General features: G+C 40.2%; 1 protein-coding gene across 4 annotated transcripts in view; it reads left to right on the top strand.

Annotated features, from left to right (window-relative positions):
• Nucleotides 1-20,754, top strand: part of SHROOM2 (shroom family member 2) — a 117,873-nt gene that overhangs the window by 71,558 nt on the left and 25,561 nt on the right. For 2 of the 4 annotated variants that reach the window (XM_053972152.1, XM_053972150.1), the window contains exons 3-5: nt 1,236-1,364; nt 6,602-9,230; nt 11,119-11,222. In XM_053972152.1, coding sequence (XP_053828127.1) covers nt 1,236-1,364; nt 6,602-9,230; nt 11,119-11,222 — 2,862 coding nt within the window. Of the gene's footprint in view, nt 1-1,235; nt 1,365-6,601; nt 9,231-11,118; nt 11,223-20,754 lie in introns of those variants that run through there. The other 2 variants (XM_053972151.1, XM_053972153.1) reach the window with 2 other exon arrangements.

Genomic DNA, 20,754 nt, shown 5'->3' with positions numbered 1-20,754 from the left:
TTCTTCAGTGTAGCAAATTGCTTCTGTAACTCAGACAAATTACTTAACCTTGGAGTAACAGATTTCTTAAGTACAGAAGTGCATTAAAAAATCTTAACAACTATGGTCCTATAAGCCTTTATTTCAGACTCAGACTTCAAGAGATGGGATTTGTCAAACCTCATACCGCATCTAAATTTTAAATTACACTTCCTCCAGGACAAGCCAAGAAGAAGGGCAGGAGAATTACTTTCAAGGAAGGTCCTGCTTCATTCCCAAGTGAGAGGGTCTAGATAAATGGCCTGTAATTGGCATCTGCTCACTGAAACAGAAGTAGCTGGATTCCACCCAGAAGGCTTATTTAACCTTAGGGAAAAAAGAATGCACTTAATCCATGAGTGCTGAGAGGTGTAACAAACAGCAAGTCCTTGGAAGGCAGTGCAAGCTGTAGTTACTAATTCCTGAGCAGAAGGAAGGGGGTAGATGAGTATAGAGCAACTTTTCAAAACAGTTTTTAAGGTGCAAAGCTCTAACAACAACCTACTGTTGATACTTCTTAGAAGGTATCTCTTCTGTTAGGTGAGCAGGAACACTTGGAGGTGATATCCAAGTAGGTATCTGGGGACTTACATGATTCACTGAACTGAAACTGAGCTGTATTCTTTAAAAAACAATCCCAGAAAACACCAAAACAAACAAAACCTCCCTGCATATCTGGGATGCCAAACATTTCAAAAGCTGAAGCAGAACTTGCCTGGAATTAATATGATTGTTTGTATCACTAACTTGTATGAAACAATTTACATGGCTTTAATCCTTCCTGTCATTAACTCATTTCTTCCTAGCTCCTCCCATATGCACCTACCTACAATAAAATCTTACCAAAGCCTTACTGTTGTCAAGTTGTAAAAGAGTTCTAAGTCTAATAATAGCTTTAACTATTAAATCTCTGGATATGTGTCAGGCACTTTAAAATTTATCAGTCTCTGTTCCTTGTTAAAAACACCTACCTCACCACCTATTTAAAAAAAAAAAAATTGGCATTTCACTGCATCTCAAGCATTTTAAAGAAATGGTGATGTCTTTTCAAAACTGGCATGCATGCATGTAGAAAGCTTTGCTGTCATTTAAAGTCATTATGCCTCCGTCCTATCTGTGAAACGTTTTACTGCTGCCCTGGTAGATTTTTTTTGCTGCGTATCACCTTATTGAACTGTTTGCATTAAAGTAGCACCCTCTGCCTGTGTTGTTTTCAGAAGGAATGACCTAGCCTGCAGGCCGCACTCCTGGCACGCAACCAAATTTACTGAAAGTCAACCTGAGGCAGCCACGTCACACCTTCCCTCTACTGCCTGCGCCTCCTGGCACTCCAGCTATCATGCAAGGTGAGTCTCTGCTTAAGTTACACACATTCAGCTCCTAACAGTGAGGCTACAATAACGCAGATCATGTTGCTGAGGGTTATTTTCTTAAAAAACAACCAACGCAGAATCGTGGTGTTACACTTCTTTAGAGCTGCCTGTCCTTGCAGTGCATGAAGGGGGAGTTGGGAAGTTTGACGTGTGGATGAGTGGATTTCTGAAACAGTTTGTGATATGTGCATGTGATTGAAAGGTAAGAAACTAGCTTTAAAGGCAGTCACAAAGTTATGCTTCTTGCTCTGCATTTCCTTTCAATGCCTGCTGGTAAAATCCTAAGGCAAAGTAACCATCAAAATTAACATTCATAAAGTGAAATAGGAAAGGGAGAAGAAAATAAAAATACTGCTTCAAACAATTTTAAAGGTTTTTTCTAAAGAGAGGGTGCAGAATGCTTTACTGTTGTCTTTTAAGGTATTACTGGTTTAATTAGTTAAACTGTCTTTCTGTAATCATTCTGTGATCTTGCTTGTCTAGAGAGGTAATAAGACCGATGATCTTCAGTCACTGTTTAAAGCACTTTAATATTTGTTAGGTCACATTCAACACTAATGGAGAAAGGCTGACACCCAGGCAGTTTTAGCTATGAAACTCTAAACCTTTAGGTAATGCCTATTTGTGTCTGGTTGCAGGTTCTTGTTTGTTTCCAGCTCCTAGGTGACATTATTTATCATTTTCATGAACTATTTTCTTGGTTTTGGGGAGGGAGGGGGTGTTATTTTTTTTGTCTTTTGTTACATTTTCCTTCTCAGTTCCCATTTGGGCCATAGTTACACTGAGCATTACAGAAAATTAGTGTGGTTTGCAGTCCCAGTTTGGGAAGTAGACTTTGGTTTTCTGTACATAGTGCTGTACATTCTTTGCTGAATCATTACTTCTTGAGGTTAATGTTTTGTGGTAGTCAAAACGAAAAGAACATTAATACTTCAGTATTTTTTTTCATCTAATTTTTACATTTAGATGAACATTTACAATGTTTTTACACTGTTTTTTTAGGGAGCTCCCTGCTGTTTTTAAGCTAAGTTGCTGTCTGCCCTTGAAAAAAATCGACAGAAAGGGTTTTTTTAAAATGTTTTTTGTAATACTTTATTAGTAGAAGTTTTAGAAACTTTGATTACAATTTCTGCTGGTTTACACTGATTTAAAGTTTGTATTTAAATATCATGTAGATGGATTGATTTAGATTTATAGATTTTTAAGACAGTAAAAGTCCTCGTACATAGAAACAAAATTCAGAAATTTCTAAAATCTTCTATAGGATTCCTCATTGCAATACTAGAGCTAAAGAGTATTTCTGCTATTAATGAGTCTTCTATACTAAGCTGTAAATCATTATATGCTTCCTTCTCTTCCTGGTGGTTGTCCTTTTACCTTTTGAAAGTAAAATACTACAAGATGTGTCTCAAGGTGTGTTTTGATAGGAGCTGGGTGTGTCCCAATACTTAGAAAAGAGAAAAAAATGGTTCCATGCCAGTTCAAAATGAGGTTTGGTCAAGAAATTGTGGGTGTAAAGGAAGAGGGGGATGGGAATAGAGCAGTCCTCTCCCCTCACATATCAGAAATAGCCACAACTGCTGGCAGACCCTCATGCTAATAAAATCAGGAGATTCTTTCTCACATGCTGCTGAAAGATATAGTGGCCTTTGCACAGTCTCATACCACAGTTCCCGAGTCACTGCCATCCTGAACCCCTTGGCTACCTGTGCTGACCACTTAAAAGACAATATATTTGGGAGATTTGTCAGCCCTGGTGTCTGTTGTCCAAGACCGTTTCAGTGGCAGAGGTGCTTTTACCACGCTGCTGCTGGAGGATACCCAGCATTCCCATAGTGGCAGCCCAAGATTTTGATACTTTGGGGATCTCAGTTGCAGAGTGGGGTTCTTTGGGCTTGCTGATCTGCAAAAAGAGGTGAGCAGCCTCAGAGATTCCCCACTTTACAAGTACATTTCACAGAAGTTTCAGCTGATCGGAAATCACAGCAATCAGTAGCTGAAAGCAGCAGTATGCAAGGAGATAATGGAAATAGCCCGAGGAGGGGATATTTCTACCCCAGGCATCCCATCCCTGGGGTATTTCTGGAATTTCATGTCCTTCCTTGAGCTAAGCATCTGAGATTGGTATTCAAAGCCTAAAATCTCTTCTGAATGTGCCTACCTGAATTCTCTCTGTGAGTGTGAAAATTCACTAAATCACTTCTAAAACATGGAGAGTGCTTTGGAGGGGGGGGGGGGCATATTTTTGTGTTAGTGGAGTGGGGCACAGCTGGCCAAAACAGCCCCATGAAGACTGTCCATACTCTCTACTGCTATGTTAAGGTATGGACAGTTTGATTTGCTTTAGTTTTTTTTTTTTGGCTCGGTTGGTTTTGCTGGGGCTTTCTTTTTCCCAGCTGATGAATTTGAACATTTGAAAAGGTGGGTGAATCTAGAGGAAGACTGATAAGAAGAGGCTGTACCAGTATATAGGAGAGAGGGTGGTCCTGGAATCCGGCCCTCCACATCCAGCATGATATGTATGGGGTTTTTATCATGTGACTTTAATGCAAAAATTGTAAGTTATCTTTGGGAGCACTAGGCTAGGTCTAGATGCCTCTCACGCAAGGCGAGAGAGCTGGAACTTGTAAAGCTTTTGGTGCCTTCCTTTCCCTCTGTGAGTCTTCTGTCTTTTTCACAGTAGTTGCACCTTAATAACATGATGCAGATGTTTTTCCTGGCCTATCCTAAACTAAGGCTGAGTGCACTTTTCTGGGAGGAGTGTAACTGAACTATCTTAAGTTGTTGAAAGTTTAAACCCTGCATTTTCTTGCAGTAGGGTATACTATAACAGAGGAGCCTTTGGGGTTTTTTCTGTGCCCCTGGTTGTACAGATGTACGCAATTACCTCTTCTGCTCCATTCTGGTATTACAGTTGTGGCTGTGGGACAAGTGTATTTTGAGAAGGCTACCTAAACTGAGGTTTTGGGGTCAGGTGCATCTGATTTGTAATCCCATGCAGTTGCTGAGAGGAAACCATTTCTGTAAGGGTCCAGGAGCAGAAGCTCATGCCCCAGGGTTGGGAAGGGTGTTTACTGGCCAATGTGGCCAAGGGATGGTGTTTGTAGATTATTCCTGGACTTCACCTACCAGACTTTGACCAGGAGTGTTGGTGCTTCTATGAGTCTGCTCTATAACAGCCATTGAGAGAAAGGATATCCTGGGATGCCAGCCAGGCTCAGGCAGAACTGGCTTCTGCACTCTCTTCCATGTCAGGGTTCACAGGAGGATTGCCCTACAGTTTAGGACCACAGGAGGCCATGCTTTGCAGGAATATGCCTTCCTGTCCTCCTTAAAGTGCTTGCTGCTTCTGCTGGGTTTCCATTAGGCATTTTCTAGCAGGGCTTTGACCTCCTTTGATGATATCTCTGTTTCACATTTGATACCAGCAGATTTACAGGAGACCTGTAAACCGAGGCTTTCCTGCACAAGTGGCATCTTTCTTTTAATTAATACCAAGTATCTGTTTGGATTTTATGAACTTAAAGGTCTTTTCCAACCTTAATGGTTCTATGATCTCCATAGTGCTCAGGGGAGTGGGAATATCGGCAATTTTTAATAATATCTGGCTTACGTTATTCTTTGACAAAAAAATTCTAGTAATGACCACAATACTTTTTACGTGCAACACAGTATCAGCTTAAGATGACAATTAAGACCTTTTTAAGGATTCAGCAAGCTGTTTTAAATGCTAAAAATAAATGAATGAAAGAACATAAAACCCCACAACATGAGGCCATTGTTAGTGTATCTTGTTAATAAAATGCTTTTAGAAAACAAGCATAAAGCATCTCTTCTCTTATTTAATATAAATTGCTTTTGACCATGTTGTGTAAGAAAAGAAGTTTAAAAGGCTGTAGTAGTAGAGGGGAAAAAAACAATTCTGTTAGTACTGCATTCCAAAGAATTGTTGAGTTGACTTTTGCAATATTTTTGACAGAAGACCTGTATCATTCTTTGTATTTTTTATGTGGACTAATGTAATTTCATTGCTGGCTTTCACAGCTCTCTTTACAACACAAGATTTGGTAGATGCTTCATATAATTATAGCTACAGGGAAGTGGGATAATTCTGGGATTTCTACCAAGGGGCTTTGCATGCAAAGGCAAGAATTTGAATTTGGTATGTAAAAGCAGGAGGAGCTGCCAGTGAAGTTCAAACAGGGAGATGTGATGAGAATAATTGGCAAGACTGTCATCTCAGCATCAGTGTGTTGGATTGACAGGAGGTGAGTACTGTGAGAGAGAAAATAAATGGAAGGAAGTAGTGAAACAAAACTCATGGGGTAGGAAGGTAACAGAAGCAGCAGGATTTTGGAACAGTGTCCTTAGCAAAAGACCTGAAGAAAGTACAGTGTCAAAGATGATGTTTTTATAGAGAAAAGAGTGGTAGGGAGAAACTGGTGGTAGTAAGGATTCTTGAAGGAAAGTTAGAAGTTTGTTTCGCCATGCAGAGCTTATGTTGCTTTGGCATCTCCTGATGTTTTCCTGCCAATGCTGTGAAACTGGGTGGAATGGAATGCTGTTTTAAGAGTGTCAACTTGAGAGTGGTTTGAAAGCACACTGCTAAGGTGCGTGTGCAGGTGGTATTTGAGACAAATGCATTTAGTGCATCTCTGCTTAAAAGTTAAAACATCAAACAAATAGGAAGATGGGGATATAACCTTATTGGAGTAACTTACTGACAAGGGAATAACATCATGGGCTGAAGAAGTTTAGAGTCATTAGTTCAGAGATGAAAAGAGGAAGTATGTGAGTTTCATAGCTGGAAAAATCAAGGTGCCTGGAAAATTAGCTGAAAAATAAGCTGGTGTTTGTCCTGGGAAAGTGGGAGCTAATGGAGCTCAAACTAAATTTTTCTATACGCAAAGCCAGCAATTTGCAGGGGGAGAAGGGACCCTTCAAGGAGATAAATGCATATTATTACTGACAAACTTACATAGGGAAGCTGAGTTAGTTACTAAGGTTTCAGGCTTTGAATCAGTGGTGGAGTATAAAGTTGGAGCCCTGACTTAGTGTTCAAACTTCCAATTTTGTTATATTGTTTGTCTTTAACTGCTGTGCAGATGGATTTTAACCAATATTATTAAAATGGGTGGTCATAATTATGTTGTGGCATTTTTTGACATTTTTTATATTTATTCTGACACATTTTTTTCTGTTTCCATCAGTAGTTGTTCTTCTCATGACCTGTCAAACTCATGGGATCAGTCAAGTCTATATCGCACTTCTGACCAATTCAGCTCTTTGGGAAGTATGGACAGCTGGGACCACACTCCCCAAGTAGCCCAGTATGGAAGACTTTCTTCTGCAAGGTCTAATAGCATTGATCATCTAGGGAGCCAAAGTAAGCGGGATTCAGCCTATGGGTCTTTCTCCACGAATTCTAGCACCCCTGACCACACTCTGTCCAATGCAGACACTTCTTCAACAGAGAACATGCTTTACAAAATGGGGCCCTGGGAGACTGCTAAGCATGGAAGCAAGTCTGGCCAGTTTTTGAATGACAGCAGTGGAACAGAGGACAAACCTGGGTATTTGCCAGCTTCCATCCAATACGAGAACAACAAAGCTCCTAGAACAGAGGAACACTCAGATGGCAAGCTCACTAGCTCGGGAAGATCCAGTTTCGGACCTGTCTGGTACATTCCTGATAAGAAGAAGTCTTCATCTCCTCCCCCTCCACCTCCACCTCTTCGTAGTGACAGCTTTGCTGCCACCAAGGGCCACGAGAAAGCCCATGGCCCTGTGTTCTCAGAGGGTGCCGGCACACAGCACTTTACAGCCCTGAACCGATCTCAGCCCAGGAATGACTGGGGTTTGGAAACTGCAGAGCAGCACCGACGGCCCTCCAGACCATGTGACAGGAGGATCAGCAGCTCAAATTACAAATCCGATCTCAGTTCAGAACATGCTTTTTCTTCAGCTGGTGAAAGGTACAGTAGTAATGCAGGAACTGTGAACAAACTGCAGCCATCCTTGTCCAGCACCGATGTTCGGTTCGCACAGTCTGCTTACTCTTACCACCACCAGCACCAGTACAGTGATGAAAGCACCTTTTATCACAGTGCAAGAATCTTAGCTGCACCTAAAGATCAGCAACATTATCTGTCCTACAGTGGCATTCAGGAGTTAACTACAGATCATTTTCATGGCTACAATCCAAACCAAGCTAGTCTGCTCAACACTTCCTCTTTGAACAGTGCTGCTGAACAGAAGGTGGACAACACTGGACAAAGTCGATATTATTGTGTGACAGCAAAACAGCCTGCTCAGGGAAGCTCAAAGCCACTACAGCTCAAGGATGACAGCTGGAAATCTGCAGTGGGAACTGATTTGTCACTTGGACCTCATGAAAATTCTGCAGTTATTACAATGGCCCCAAACCCAAAATACTATCTACCTCAACAATCTACTGAATCTTCACTGACAAGGTGTGAGAACAGTAGTCATTACCCAGTGGACAGAGAGGTAGATGCTAGGTGTCCTGTAGCAGAAGAATCTAAAAAACTGAATCATACTGAAAAATCTGGACAAAAGAAAAGCTGTGAGAACAGCTCTGAAGCAAGTGAAACTAGGCATGGTCAGCAGGAGTATGTAAAGGGCTGTGTCCTTACCACTGAAAACAGATCTGTTCAGAAAGATTTTAGGTGGGGGAAAGATGAGAGTAGCAAGATTTCTCCTCAGAAGACGCCAATGTTGCACTCTTTAGCTCAGGAAGGGAAAAAACAGTCTGACAACAACCCAGAAGTGGTATCAGAAAAACAGACCTCATTTGACACTCATCTGTCTAAACAGGCACGAAGGAGTGATCGTTTTGCAACAACCCTCAGAAATGAGATCCAAATGAGAAGAGCAAAGCTGCAGAAAAGTAGAAGTACTGCTACACTAGTAGGGTCATCTGAAACAGAGGAGTGCAGTGAGACCTGGAAACCAGATTTAACAGAGAATGTCACCACCTCCCCCGACACAAACTTTACCAGCACCTACAAAGATCACCTCAAGGAAGCCCAGGCCAGGGTTCTGAGCGCGACGTCCTTCAAACGTCGGGACTTGGAGCCCAGCCCCGCTGAATATCTCCCCAGGTCCCCTGAGCGGAAAACTGGTAGTCACAACTCTTCATTATTGGCTTTGGTTTCTGAAGATGTCTCTGGATTCCTTGAGGCTACGCAAGCCAAACCAAATCCTACAGGGAGTGGCACTCATCACGTTTCTCGGATTGGAGCCAGGAAGAGGTTCACAACAGAGCAAAAACTGAAGTCATACTCAGAACCAGAGAAGATGAATGAGGTGGGCATGTCAGAGGATGAATGCCATGCTCATTGCCGTCCAAACATATCAGAAGAAGCCCTGAGCTCATTTGCAGACAGGTGGAAATTTTTTGAAGAAACAAGTAAGCCTGCATTTAGAAAATCATCACAGAAACCAGGTCCCCATGGTCTAGCAGAGGGACAACCTGAGAGGCCAGAGAGGAAAGCACAAGAGGGGGAGGAGCTGTGGTATGAGAGAAGAGGTCGGGTAGCCTCTGTTGGACTTGAAACTGCTCATGCTTCAAAAGATAGCGTCCACCATAGCAGCAGCAATAGGGCTGCTGAGAGGATTGCACGGCCGCTGCGCCTGGGAACCTTTGCAGAGTATGAGGCATCGTGGAAGGAGCCATGGAAGCCAATAGAGCCAAGGGGCTCAGGAAGGTATCATTCAGCTGATAATATCCTCGATACAGGCCATGAACAGCATGGGAAATCCCAATACACCCATGAAAGGTCTAGATCATCCCCTTCCACTGATTTCTACAAACAGGTACAAGTGTCTTTTGCATTATGCTTTAAGTTGCCCAGTGTGGTGGAGGGGAAAAGAGAATTTTAATGAAAATTTCCAATTTAGTAACACTAATATGATGTTTGCCTTTTGTCAGTACAGGAGTAAATGTTATAGGTAGCTATCTTAAGTAAAATGAGGAAGATCAAAGTTTGTGCTGCACAAGAGCAATTGGATTAAAGGAATTTCTTGTGTGTTGTAGTCAGATGGTTAAAAAAACATGATTGATTTGCTAATATCCTCTTTTTTACAATAGAGATTTTGAAGATTCAAATTTTCACCCAGACTTATTTTTTCATTGGTGTGGCTGTATTCCCTGTTTGAATTCTCTGAACCTATGAAGAAAAGTGTTCCACATGTAAATAATAATTACTTTGGTCTAATGATTTCCATGGATTTCCTCTTTTCTTCTAAATCTGCTTAATGCAAAATTATATAGGACAAAAGTTCTACCTAATAAAGTTTAGAGATTACAAATACGCCTGTTAATGTTAAAGCCACAGCAACAATGAAACTGCTTAATGTTTTGTTTCATGTCAGTTTGCTTGATTTAAGATGTATACATTTATTCCTTAGAGAGATGCCAAAAGTCTGTTCAACTTACAAGTAAATATTAGATTAATTTTTAACCAAGCAGTGCCAGGCAATGGTTGGCAGGTGGCACTGGAAGTAAACAGAGGAACTAAGTCTCTTTAGTTCCCTGTTAAAAGATGTTGTTCAAGCTACTGTGAGATTGCCTGATACGTATAAGGAGTCACAGTGTGTTCAACCTGTGTTGAACTTCACCTTCTACAAGAATAGAATTGAAGCAAAGCAGTTGTATATTACTTTATTTTTCCCCTCTTGATAAAAACATTGCATACATACACACACAGGTCACCTCTGTGTGTGTATGTGTAGACATGGAGTAGAATGAGAATAGCTCAAAGAGAAACAAAAATGTTGATCTCTAAAGTTGTGGACTGTCTTTCCTTAAGTTTTTTGTGTCTTTAAGTTTGGCAAAAGTTATTTTTGAACTCTTATGTGCAGACTTAACTATGCAGATAATTTACTAGGGTAGACATTCGAAGCACTAAAAATATTCACCTGGAAGATACTTTGAAAATTAAATTCACTGAATTATTAAATAATTGCCTACCTAGCAGAAAAAAAAAGCATATAATCTATTCCCTGTATGCATTTCTGGTTTATTAGTCAGTGCTCTTAAGTTCAGTATAGGCCTCCTGGGGCAAAAAGCAGACACCTGTTTAGGCACCTGGAAAATATGGTGATAAGTGCATTGAAGATGCTCACAACAGAGTGAAGTAAATAAAGATGTTGTTTTGCATATATGATTCAGATTATTCCAGTGCTAATGCGCAATTAAATTTCCTGTAGGTTCAGTGTTTGTAATGCAAAGCTGTGCTTTGGGTGGGGTTGTTTGAAGATATGGAGATAATAACATTCTGGAACAGCACTGTTGGTGCTTTACTGAGAAACTGAAGTACTCGCACAGGGATTCACAACCTGGTGCATACTTCCATCTCTTAAAATGTGAGCAACTCTTCTGCAACTTCTGTGCTTCTTTTTTTGTTTGTTTGTTTTTTGCCAAATGTAAGTTGCAAACGTTTATGGAAACGTTAAGCTCTTCTGTAGCTCAGCAAAGCAGAACAGCAAGGCGAGCACAGCCAGGTCGGGAGTGCAGCACACGAGGTCACAGAGCACGCTGTACTGCTTAAAACCAAACAAGCTTAAAACATGCTCTGCTGTTGACTTCATGTATATTTGAACAGAGCAAACCCACAAATAAGAGGTTCCATAATCACAGATTTTTTTGGGAGTTTGAAACATGATGACTTGGTTTCTTACTTGTACTACAAACCTCTTTTAGGAAGTATCAGTTGAAGTAAGGAGGCAAGCAGAGGATTTAAAGGAAGATGGGGAGTGTATTTTCTCTAACATTAACAAACTGGATGAAAGGAACTGCACTGTAAGGTAAGTATAGTGTTTCTTAATTTCTCTCTAAAAGATTTGATTTTGACCAATCTTTTTGACAAATTTCTCTGATCTGATCTTTTCCTGACTCAAACTGCAAGTTGTGCTGAGATGATTTCAGAGTTTCTGCAGTGCCTTCTTCCATTATTTCCCTCCTCCTCCCCAAATATGTCAATGTGCATATTAGAATTAATGTTGGGACTGACATTTTTGGGGACTCTAGTGTGAGCTTAAAGAAATTGTTGAGTCTTGAGGATATTATAGTTTGTTCAAAGTTCAAAGGCAGTTGATTCTTATTTGTGTGCATGAATTATTTGTGTGATAGTTACGGGTTTCTTTGGGGGTAGATGGGGCTCCTGGGGTTTCCCAGAAGAGATTTCCAGTATTATCCTTGGCAAAGACAGCATGTGCTGAAACATAGTAGTGCTGTAAATTGGACTTTGCTTTTCTTCTGGCTTTACAGAATACAGTACATGAATAGAAGACACTAAAATTTGTTTTACTGTTTGAAGGGCTCTGATTTTCTCTATAAACTCATGTTTTAATTAATATACAACGTTTTCAAACCCTTTTCAAAGGTGTGACTGTATGCACAGTGTAGTTAAAATGCTTTAATGTCTAGCATGCTGAGGGTTGTCCTCGTCCTGGCCTGATAATGGTGTTAGCAGTGATTTCAGCAATCGCTGGTTCTGCAGCTGCCGAAGCCGAGCTGATGTTGTGCACACGCTGCTGTTGCCAGGTCTGACAGCTCTGGGTTTCATAACAGAGAGAACCCATGCATAGGAAAAAAGAACCTCTGTAGACTTTCCTCAGTTCTGTAAGTGGTATTAATCTCTCAAGGGAGAGGAAATGATGAACTGTAGCAAACATACACTCTAGCTGTGACCATAAAACCTTGTAAAAAGTTAGTATTTATTTGTGGGTTCATATGATTGATTGCATTCTGCATTGCTTATGTCTGAAGAGACCACCCCCTAGTTTTCTAGTTTTTGGTAGCCCTTTGTACTTACGGTAGCAATGGCAGAAGGAGCAGCCCGCAAGGGTGCGAGTGTGCGCGCAGGCGTGGGGCGGGCAGGGGGAGGCGGGGGCAGCCAGGGGGAGGCGGGCACCGCCAGCCGGGAGCGGCCGGGCTGCTGTGGGCGGGCAGCGCCTCTGGACAAGTAAAATTATTTCCATCTACCAGCGCCGAAGCCCAGTCATAAAAGCATGTGAATAATACTCCTACGCCAGCATTTTAGCAGTGTTTTTGCAGCACAATTCTTGCTTTATAATCATGGAATCCATGAAAATCACGGGACTGGGCACCAGCTGCAGTAACTTTTTTTCCCGCTGGAGCCTGCTCTGACATACTGTTTCGGATGTGGTATTTGGCTGTTTTAGTGCATTACAGCAGGTTTTGTGAAATGGTCTCTTTCATAGACTTTCTCTCAATATTGATATGCAGAGGCTTGATATGCTTTCTGTATTCAAAAAACTAACTGATTAAAATCCCTCATTGGGCGTTTAACTCCTGTGTTGTGAACTACCACTGTGTGATAATGAATGGCTGCCGTATGGGAAAGAATATATATTTCCGTGTGCTCCTTTTTTACAAGAAATTCTTGTGCTCAAAAGGAACTGGCCTCATGGCATGGATTGATTTTATGATTTTTGAGCTGCCCTAAAGGCATTTAGCTTTCTATTTTTAAAATCTAGCAATCTGCAAATGGCTAGTAAATCTACCTAATTCAGGGTATATTCTAGAACACGAATAGTAACCAAGTCTGAGGTCTTCCTTATGGTCATATTTAATACTCTATTTTAAAATTTATGTTTGGATTAAATAACTGGCAGCTGTTATTTTGTGCTACTCAGACCTGTGTGCTGTGGTGGCCTTCGGGCTACCAAAGTCAGCGTGATGGAGCTGAACACAGGAGTGGCCCTTCTGCATTTGTGGGCATGAGATTTGCAGGAACACAAGCTGAGAGACAACTGTGGAGTCCTCAGGTGCTTTCTCCAGGTTAGAGACTGCCCTACACTACAGGGTGTCTCTGGCCTCCCTCCCCTTCAGTTGTTTTGAGAAACAAAAAAAAAAAATTAACTTGAAATAAACTTTAAATAGCTACCATTTACAGCTTCTCTGATTATTTGCCTCAGAAATACAAGTTTTTTTTAAGTGCACTGACTCTAGAATGAAAATGGGTTAGAATATTGTAACAGCAAATGGCTTTTTAAAAACAAACAAAAATAAAGATGTTTGATAATTTTCGTTTTCTCCTGAGCATTTTGCTACAGTATTTTCTTGGCTGTTCTTTTTTAGCACACAGTTGTAAACCGTAAATTAACAATACTTTGAAAAATTGGGGGGGAAGGGGTGGTGTGTGAATGTTGAATTGATTAAGATAGTTTGTGAACCTCTTTCATCTTTGAGCTCTGTTTTTCCCCTCTGAGATTACTGAGTGCTTCCAATGAATTCAGGTTGTTTCATCTCCCTTTTTAGAAGAGCTGCACCATGTTCTTCTGAACTGCAGTATTTAATTGTTTAGGGTATTACTTTTGTAGGAAGAGAAAATAGTGGTCCATAGCAGCCACTGTCATCTCTTATGGAAGAACCAAACCGCTCTTGTTACAAACTCACAGGGCTGCAGTCATCTAATATGAGATGAGTATTTTTATACCGAGAGGTTGATGTGATTCTATGTATGTTCTTAACTTTAGGACAGCTTAAAAAGCATTATACAATTAAGCTGATCTGTAAAACAAAACAAAAAAAAAAAAGCTTTTTTATTTTTGTTGTGCCACTCTTTCTATTTCAAATTATTTTAAAAAGCGTACCTTTTTACGGATGTGAAATCTGTGCTTCTTTAAACATGTCTCTCTTTCTGCATGTGTAAAATGACTTAAACTGATTATATAATCACCTTCCTTATAGAAGTCTCCACAATTTCTAAGCTGAAATAGACTTTCAAAAAGTTAAAGAGCGAAATGGATGCTCTGACCAGTAGTCCATGGGTTCCTGCAGTATGACATGCACACATAAGTCATTCTGCATCAAAAGAATCATGCTTTATGATCTAATTCTGAAGATTGCCATCTACTAGAGATGTTTACAGCCACTGCCTTTATTTACTTTCTAAGAACATTTGACTACTCCTAGCTCTATTAATTTGTTCTTGTGATGTCTATTAAAGTTACATAACTTCAGAAAGTGAAAAAGGATATCTGAGATCACAGGCTGCAGAAAATACTTTGACATTTAATAGGTGTCAAGTCCAAGAGCATATGCGTGTCAAGTGTAGGACCACAGTGTGACTCAACTCTAATTAAACACTGTAAAATATTTTTCAGTGTTTTCATACCTTAGTAGTTACTCCTATTTGAGCTGAGCTCTTGAAGACAGAGGAACAGCCTTTACAATACAAAACCAAAATAAAAAATAATTTCTTAATGCTTAAGTTGTCCTAAAAGCCCAAGTATAATGTTCTAGAAAAATCTTAGATAATCCAGAAACAGAAGCCCATAGATATGTTCCCAAGTTTTTTATTAGGCTCTTTACAAGGAAGATTTTTCAATACCTGGTGAATATCTAGGCTCCATGCTCACGAAGAGGAGCAGCAAATTACTGTGCAAAGAAGGAGGAGGACTTTCAGCAACGCAGGAATATGCCTGACCTTGTGTCTTCTGAAGTGAGTGAGATGGAAAAGAATTTAAAAATTGCCAGTAGTCCATTTGTGTATGTGTTTATTTGTATTATGCCTATATGGGTGTTTGTGTGTATATATGTACAGACATATAAAATATACATGTGTATATTGACAGTTACTTCTCTTAGCTTTTTCTGATTTGTGAGCATTATAGGTGTTGGAGTTTACATATCTATGAGGAGTAATTAACAGTGGGGGGAAAAACCCCAACAATCCACAATACACATTTGGACAAATTAGTTTCCTCATGTTTACAATGGTAGATGGTGTAAATTAGTAATTGGAAATATTCTTAGAAACGACACAGTTTTTTATAACTCCAAAAATTTTAAATTCTATATTTAAATTACATTTTTAAATTCTACATTTTGTTTGGGTTTCTTCTACTGTGATGCCAAAAAAATTAATAAGGTACCAATATACAGTGTTAGGATCAGCTTAACTAGGAACTGAGCTACTGAAATACAAGAGTTGAAGGCTTGGGAGTTTTTATATGTAGCAAAAGGGCCATTTCCTAAAATAGTTAACAAGAACTTTCATCAGCATTGTGTTGCATATCTATTTTAAACTTCTTTATTAAGAATCATAAATCCTAGAATAGTTCAGTTCGGAAGGGACCTTAAAAATCATCTAGTTCAAAGCCTTCTGCCATGGCCAGGGAACTTTCTACTAGACCAGGTTACTCAGAGACCCATCCAGCCTGGTCATTGACACCTCCAGGCGTGGGAAGTTCCAGTGCCTCACCACCCTCACAGTAAAGAATTTCTTTCTAATACCTAATCTAAACCTGCCTTCTCCCATCTTAAGGCCCTTCCCCGTTGTCCTATCACTACATGCCTTTGTGAAAAGTCCCTCTCCAGTTTTCCTGTAGCCCCCTTTAGGTGCTGTAAGGTCTCCCTGGAGCCTTTTCTTCTCCAGGCTGAACAGCCACAACTCTCTCAGCTTGTCCTCACTGAGATGTTCCAGTCTTGTGGTCATAGTAGTGGTCCTCCTCTGGACACATTCCAGCAGGGCCATGTTTTTCTTCTTTTGGGAACCCTAGAGCTGAATGAAGTAATCAAGATGGGGTTTCACAAAAGCAGAGTAGAGGGGAAGAATCCCCTCCCTTGACCTGCTGGCCAGACTGCTTTTGATGTAGCCGTTTGGCTTTCTGAGCTGGGAGTGCACACAGCCAAGTCATTATTGAACTTTTGTCCACAAGCACCCCTAAGTCTTCCTTCCCAAGGCTGATCTTGGTCCATTCTTAGCCCGAACTTCTGCTTGGGATTTCTCTGCCCCAGGGGCAGAACCTGGCACTTGGCCTTGTTGACCTTCCTGAGGTTACTCATTTATTTTTGCAGTTAACAGTCAAACTGTGAGTTACTTTTCCTGACTGAACATTGCAGGATAAGTACGTCTCAGGCAAGACATTACCAGAGCTATGTAAGCAAAATGTTTTCCCCCTTTTCTGTATGAGGAAGAAATAGTATGATCTTGTCCAACTGCTTCCTTAGAAATCAGTGGAAAAATTGCTTTGGCAAACATTTCATGCATGTGTTAACAAGCTCCACAGAGCTTTCTCTTCTCCAGGCTGAACAATTCCAACTCTATCGCCCTGTCTTCACAGGAGAGGTCTTCCATCCCTCTGATCCCCTCCATGGCACTCCTCTGGACTTGCTCCAGCAGGTCCATGTCCTTAGCATCCCTTCATCATGAGATACAGATTATTAAGGCATTTCTCAGACCATTTTTTTGCCAGTGATGTCATTGTGTGTGACATACAGCAATGACACAGTACAGTCTGGGCTGTTAAAAAGTTTGTATTTTGTTTGAAAATGGGAAAAACCTACTGTAGCTCTTGCTGTGCATATAGAAGAGAGTGAGTCTAACAGCATCTATTCATATATGAGAAACCTCCTGTAACCTTTCATCCTCCTTAGGTTTGTGAATACTTGTAATTAGTATAAGTTTCATTGCCATGAACCATTGTGTCCTTTCAGTGTGGTAGTGTATGTGACTGACTAATAACAGATTTATAAATATCACACTCTGAGACAGTGGAACCTTGAATCACTGGTACATGATGGCAGCTGATGGATGTTGATGCTTAAAAGCAGGCCAAAGGTCTATCTAGACAGGTTTTTTTCTTTGTGAGCCAGTAGCAGATGCTTGGAGGGGGGAACAGAAAACCAGGGCAAACCAGGAGCTATGAGCTGGGTATCTTGTCAAGCCTCTGCTGGTTTGCCTATCTTTGAGCTTTGTTTTATTTTGGGGGTTTTGTTTTGTTTTTTTACTGCTGTGAAGTACAAAGATTGTATGTTCATAGAACAATCTGTGAAATTCAGCTTTTCCTATTTGTGTAGCAGTAATTTCTGTTGGACATCATTGTATAGGTTGGTGAAGTACAGGAAAATCTCTCCTGTAGGTTACTTTGCATTTAGTAAATCTGAATAATATCCTCATAGCTGTAACTGCTGCCACCTAGTTTTTCACCCCTTTTGTGAATCATCTATATCTACTGAGTTCTGATGTGAATGATGTGATGAGACAAGTGAGGACTCTGTCTCATGGGAGTCAAATTTTTAAGAGCCTCAGGTGAGATAAAATTTAATTTTCTAAGTCGTCTAAAAATCCAAAGTCTCTGTCATCCAGATCACTCTTGTCCCTATGTGAAGTTACTCTAAGATTGTTAGTGCATGCAAGACATGTCTTTTCTACACATGCCCAAATTATTCTTTGTCAGTTTTACTCATTAGTGTAGCTGCTGAATCTCTTAATAAAATTTCTGCTTTTTTGCTTATTTCAGATGTTAAGTTTATGATTCTGAAGTTCTCCAGATTTGTAATGATGTGGTTATTTTTTTTTATTCTTGCTCTCTTTCCCTCATTCTTTCTCTTCAGCACCCTCACACCTTCCTTCCCCCAACACTGTGTGTCACTGTGCTCAAGCAGCTGTCCAAGGACAGCTGACAGAGGAGTGGGTAGCTGTGCATCACAGATTCCAGTTCAGCAATTTCCTGTGGAAGTTTCAGGTGATTGTCATATGGCCCAGGTAGCTTATGACTACCCACTCTTAATGGTGTGCAGCATCTGAGAATAGTTCCTGCAAAGGCTGTTCTTAGCTTGTGGAGTTGTGAAGGGGAGACTGTCCGTTTTTTTTCTGCAGCCTTATTTTCTTTGTATTGTTACCATTGTACTTGCATCCCTATAATCTGTTTGGCAGATATTGTGTTTAAAGAAGTGCCTTTTTTCCCCTCTTTTTTTTTTTTTTTTTTTTTTTTTTTTAATCTAACACCCCTAAGGATTTGTACCTCAGCTTTTCTTTTAAAATTTCTTTATTTACCATATTTTCCTTATATATCTACTTTGCTAGTTTAGTTCTGGATTTTCCTCATTTGAGTAGGACCTAAGTTCTCTGGTGGATGTTCCTTTCAATTGCTATTTAATTCAACCTTTGGAGGGGGCAGAGAGAGGGAAGGAAGAATGGTGGTTGGGTGTTTTGGTATGTGTTACACATTTCCTCTGAGTTTCATATATTATGTTTTCAGTTGCATTATACCATCTGGCTTGTTCTTTTAAAAAATATTCATCTCATGTATGGAAATGTCGTTTTCAAAATTAAATACCACTGTGTGGATTCTTAATCTTTCAAAAAAGATTTTTCTAAATGCATAAAGGGTAGCTCTTCAAAGAGCAAAGTTTTGAACCAGATTCTTCTCATGCCTCAAGATCAAGGCAGAAGTTGCATGATAAATTGTCCCACTTGTAGTCTTTTTCTTCCTCTTGTTGTCCATTTTAAAACTTCCAGACTAGTTGAGCTGAGAGATGTGTGGGCATCTTCATAAGCATCACAAATGCATTATTTTGGGATTTGGGGGTTGGTTGTGGCTAAACAGATCGTTAAAACTTGCAGGCTCCTGCCACTGCCTCCCCATTCCTCACTGTCCTGGCAGCCGGCGGCTGTCAGGTGTGCGTCCTGCAGATGAGTGAGGTGCTCCACTCGGGCTCACCAGCAGCTCATTAAATGGGTGCTGGACTGCCTCCAAGACCTGTGCTTGGTTTACAGTACTACAGTAATACAGCCCTATTTCTCCCCCATCCAATTTGTGTGTTCTCCACACCCTTGAAAATGTGGATTCTTCCCCTCCCTCTAGTTTATTAGGAGAACTTTGAATCCCTGTTTCTAAACTTGAGATTGGTGATCCTATCTCTTATTTCCCCTTTTTTCTACTTGCAGCTTTTTGCCACCAAGTAAAGTTATTTTTGCTTTAATTGCTCCTGGCACATCTGTTCTCCTCCCTGTGCATGCAGTGACAGCTAGGGGTATGTGAGGCCATCATGGGCTGATAAAAGGAAGTGTTGGAGGGTGGTTTCTTCTTAAGGGAAGTTTCCTCCCCTGCCCCTAAAGGTAATTGTTACCAAGCATGAGTAGCTGGAAGAAGTCCTAAACATTATTCTGAAATTGGGTGTGAGTGGAAGAATAACACACAAAAGTGTTTGTGGAGAGAGAAATAGAGATAAATTTATACACATTAGTTAATTTTTGTATTCTGGTTTGATCTTACTGCTTTTCCTGGAAATAGGATTAGAATGAAAAGCATCTAAAGATGTGCATTTTTGTTGCATTGTTTAAAATTCAGCTATTTACATGTAGTCCTGTTGATGATAACAGCTGAGTATGGAGATTTAGAGCTAATGTAAGATGTTGTCTCCAGTGGTTAAAGTCATAAAAGCATCATGTGTTGATGCATTGTAGATTTTATTTTTCCTTAAGAGACTTGATGAAAAGCATAATTGGAAATAGGTGACTGATTTGTCTCCTCAGTGTAGCAATTCATGCATTTCTGACATATGGAATGGCTTTATGGTGTTCTGGTACTAAAAGCTAGCCTGTGAAATGTTCACTTTCTGCTATAAGCCCTTAGGCAACATGGTTATGGTTTGCTGTCATGCAGGAGACTGTTTATATCAGTAAATGTGAGTGAAGTTGTGTGCTAAAAAGTAACGTGGCAGCTATAGCTTCCATTTCTCTGCATGGGCCAGCCAGACTTGCTGCGGTCTGTTAACCAGTTGTATTGTGTTATGTAAACTGGAGTTTTTTCTTGAAGTCATTCTCACTCTCTATTGAAATCAAATAGGTGGCTTTTGGAGGTAGAAAAATTGTAGGGGAGGTTATTAACTAGAAATCTAGCTGCTCTATGTGGTTTTGTGTGCAGTTTAAATAACATTTTCCTCTTAAAGTGGTCATCTTTAAAATTATCTTTTCATACATATTAAAGCCTTATCCATAACTTTTCTATTAAGTCTTTAATGTGTTCTCATAGATAAATTGAAAGGAGCTTGAGCTTTGCTCTGATGAAAGCCATGATGCCTTCTAAAGATGGAGCGTGGGGGTGGCAATGTGCTCATGCAGCATGAAAGCATTCAGTTCTTTCCCTGCAGAATCTCCTGCAAGAGAGGGCGCCTGTGCACACAACAAATGCAAAAAAATTCAGGCTGGAGGGCTGTTGATGAAGACTCTCCTCTGGAATTAAAGACTTGGTTTATTTGCATGTTGTTCAGAAAAGAACCTAGTGACACACTGATCTTTTAAAATCATTGTGAATAGTTAAAACTTGTAGAGCTGTAGTTGTGGAAATGCAGATCAAGATTTTCACAAATGAAAACCTTTAAAAATTAAAGGACTTTTAAGTTTTGTTGGTGTGTTTTTTGGTTGTTGTTTTTTTTTTTTTTTTTTTAATAAGCAAATCCAGGAGGTGGGGGTGGGGGAAAGGAAAAGCTTTGAAGTCTCTGAGATCTTTTCCCTGAGGTCAGAAGTTTCTGGTGATGTAACATACAATACAGACTAAGCCTTCACTTATCAAGGTTAAA

The sequence above is a fragment of the Vidua macroura genome, chromosome 2, assembly GCF_024509145.1.
Source record: "Vidua macroura isolate BioBank_ID:100142 chromosome 2, ASM2450914v1, whole genome shotgun sequence".
Lineage (NCBI taxonomy): Eukaryota > Metazoa > Chordata > Aves > Passeriformes > Viduidae > Vidua > Vidua macroura.
Note: the sequence above shows the minus strand (reverse complement) of the source record. Positions and strands in the feature narration are given on the sequence as shown.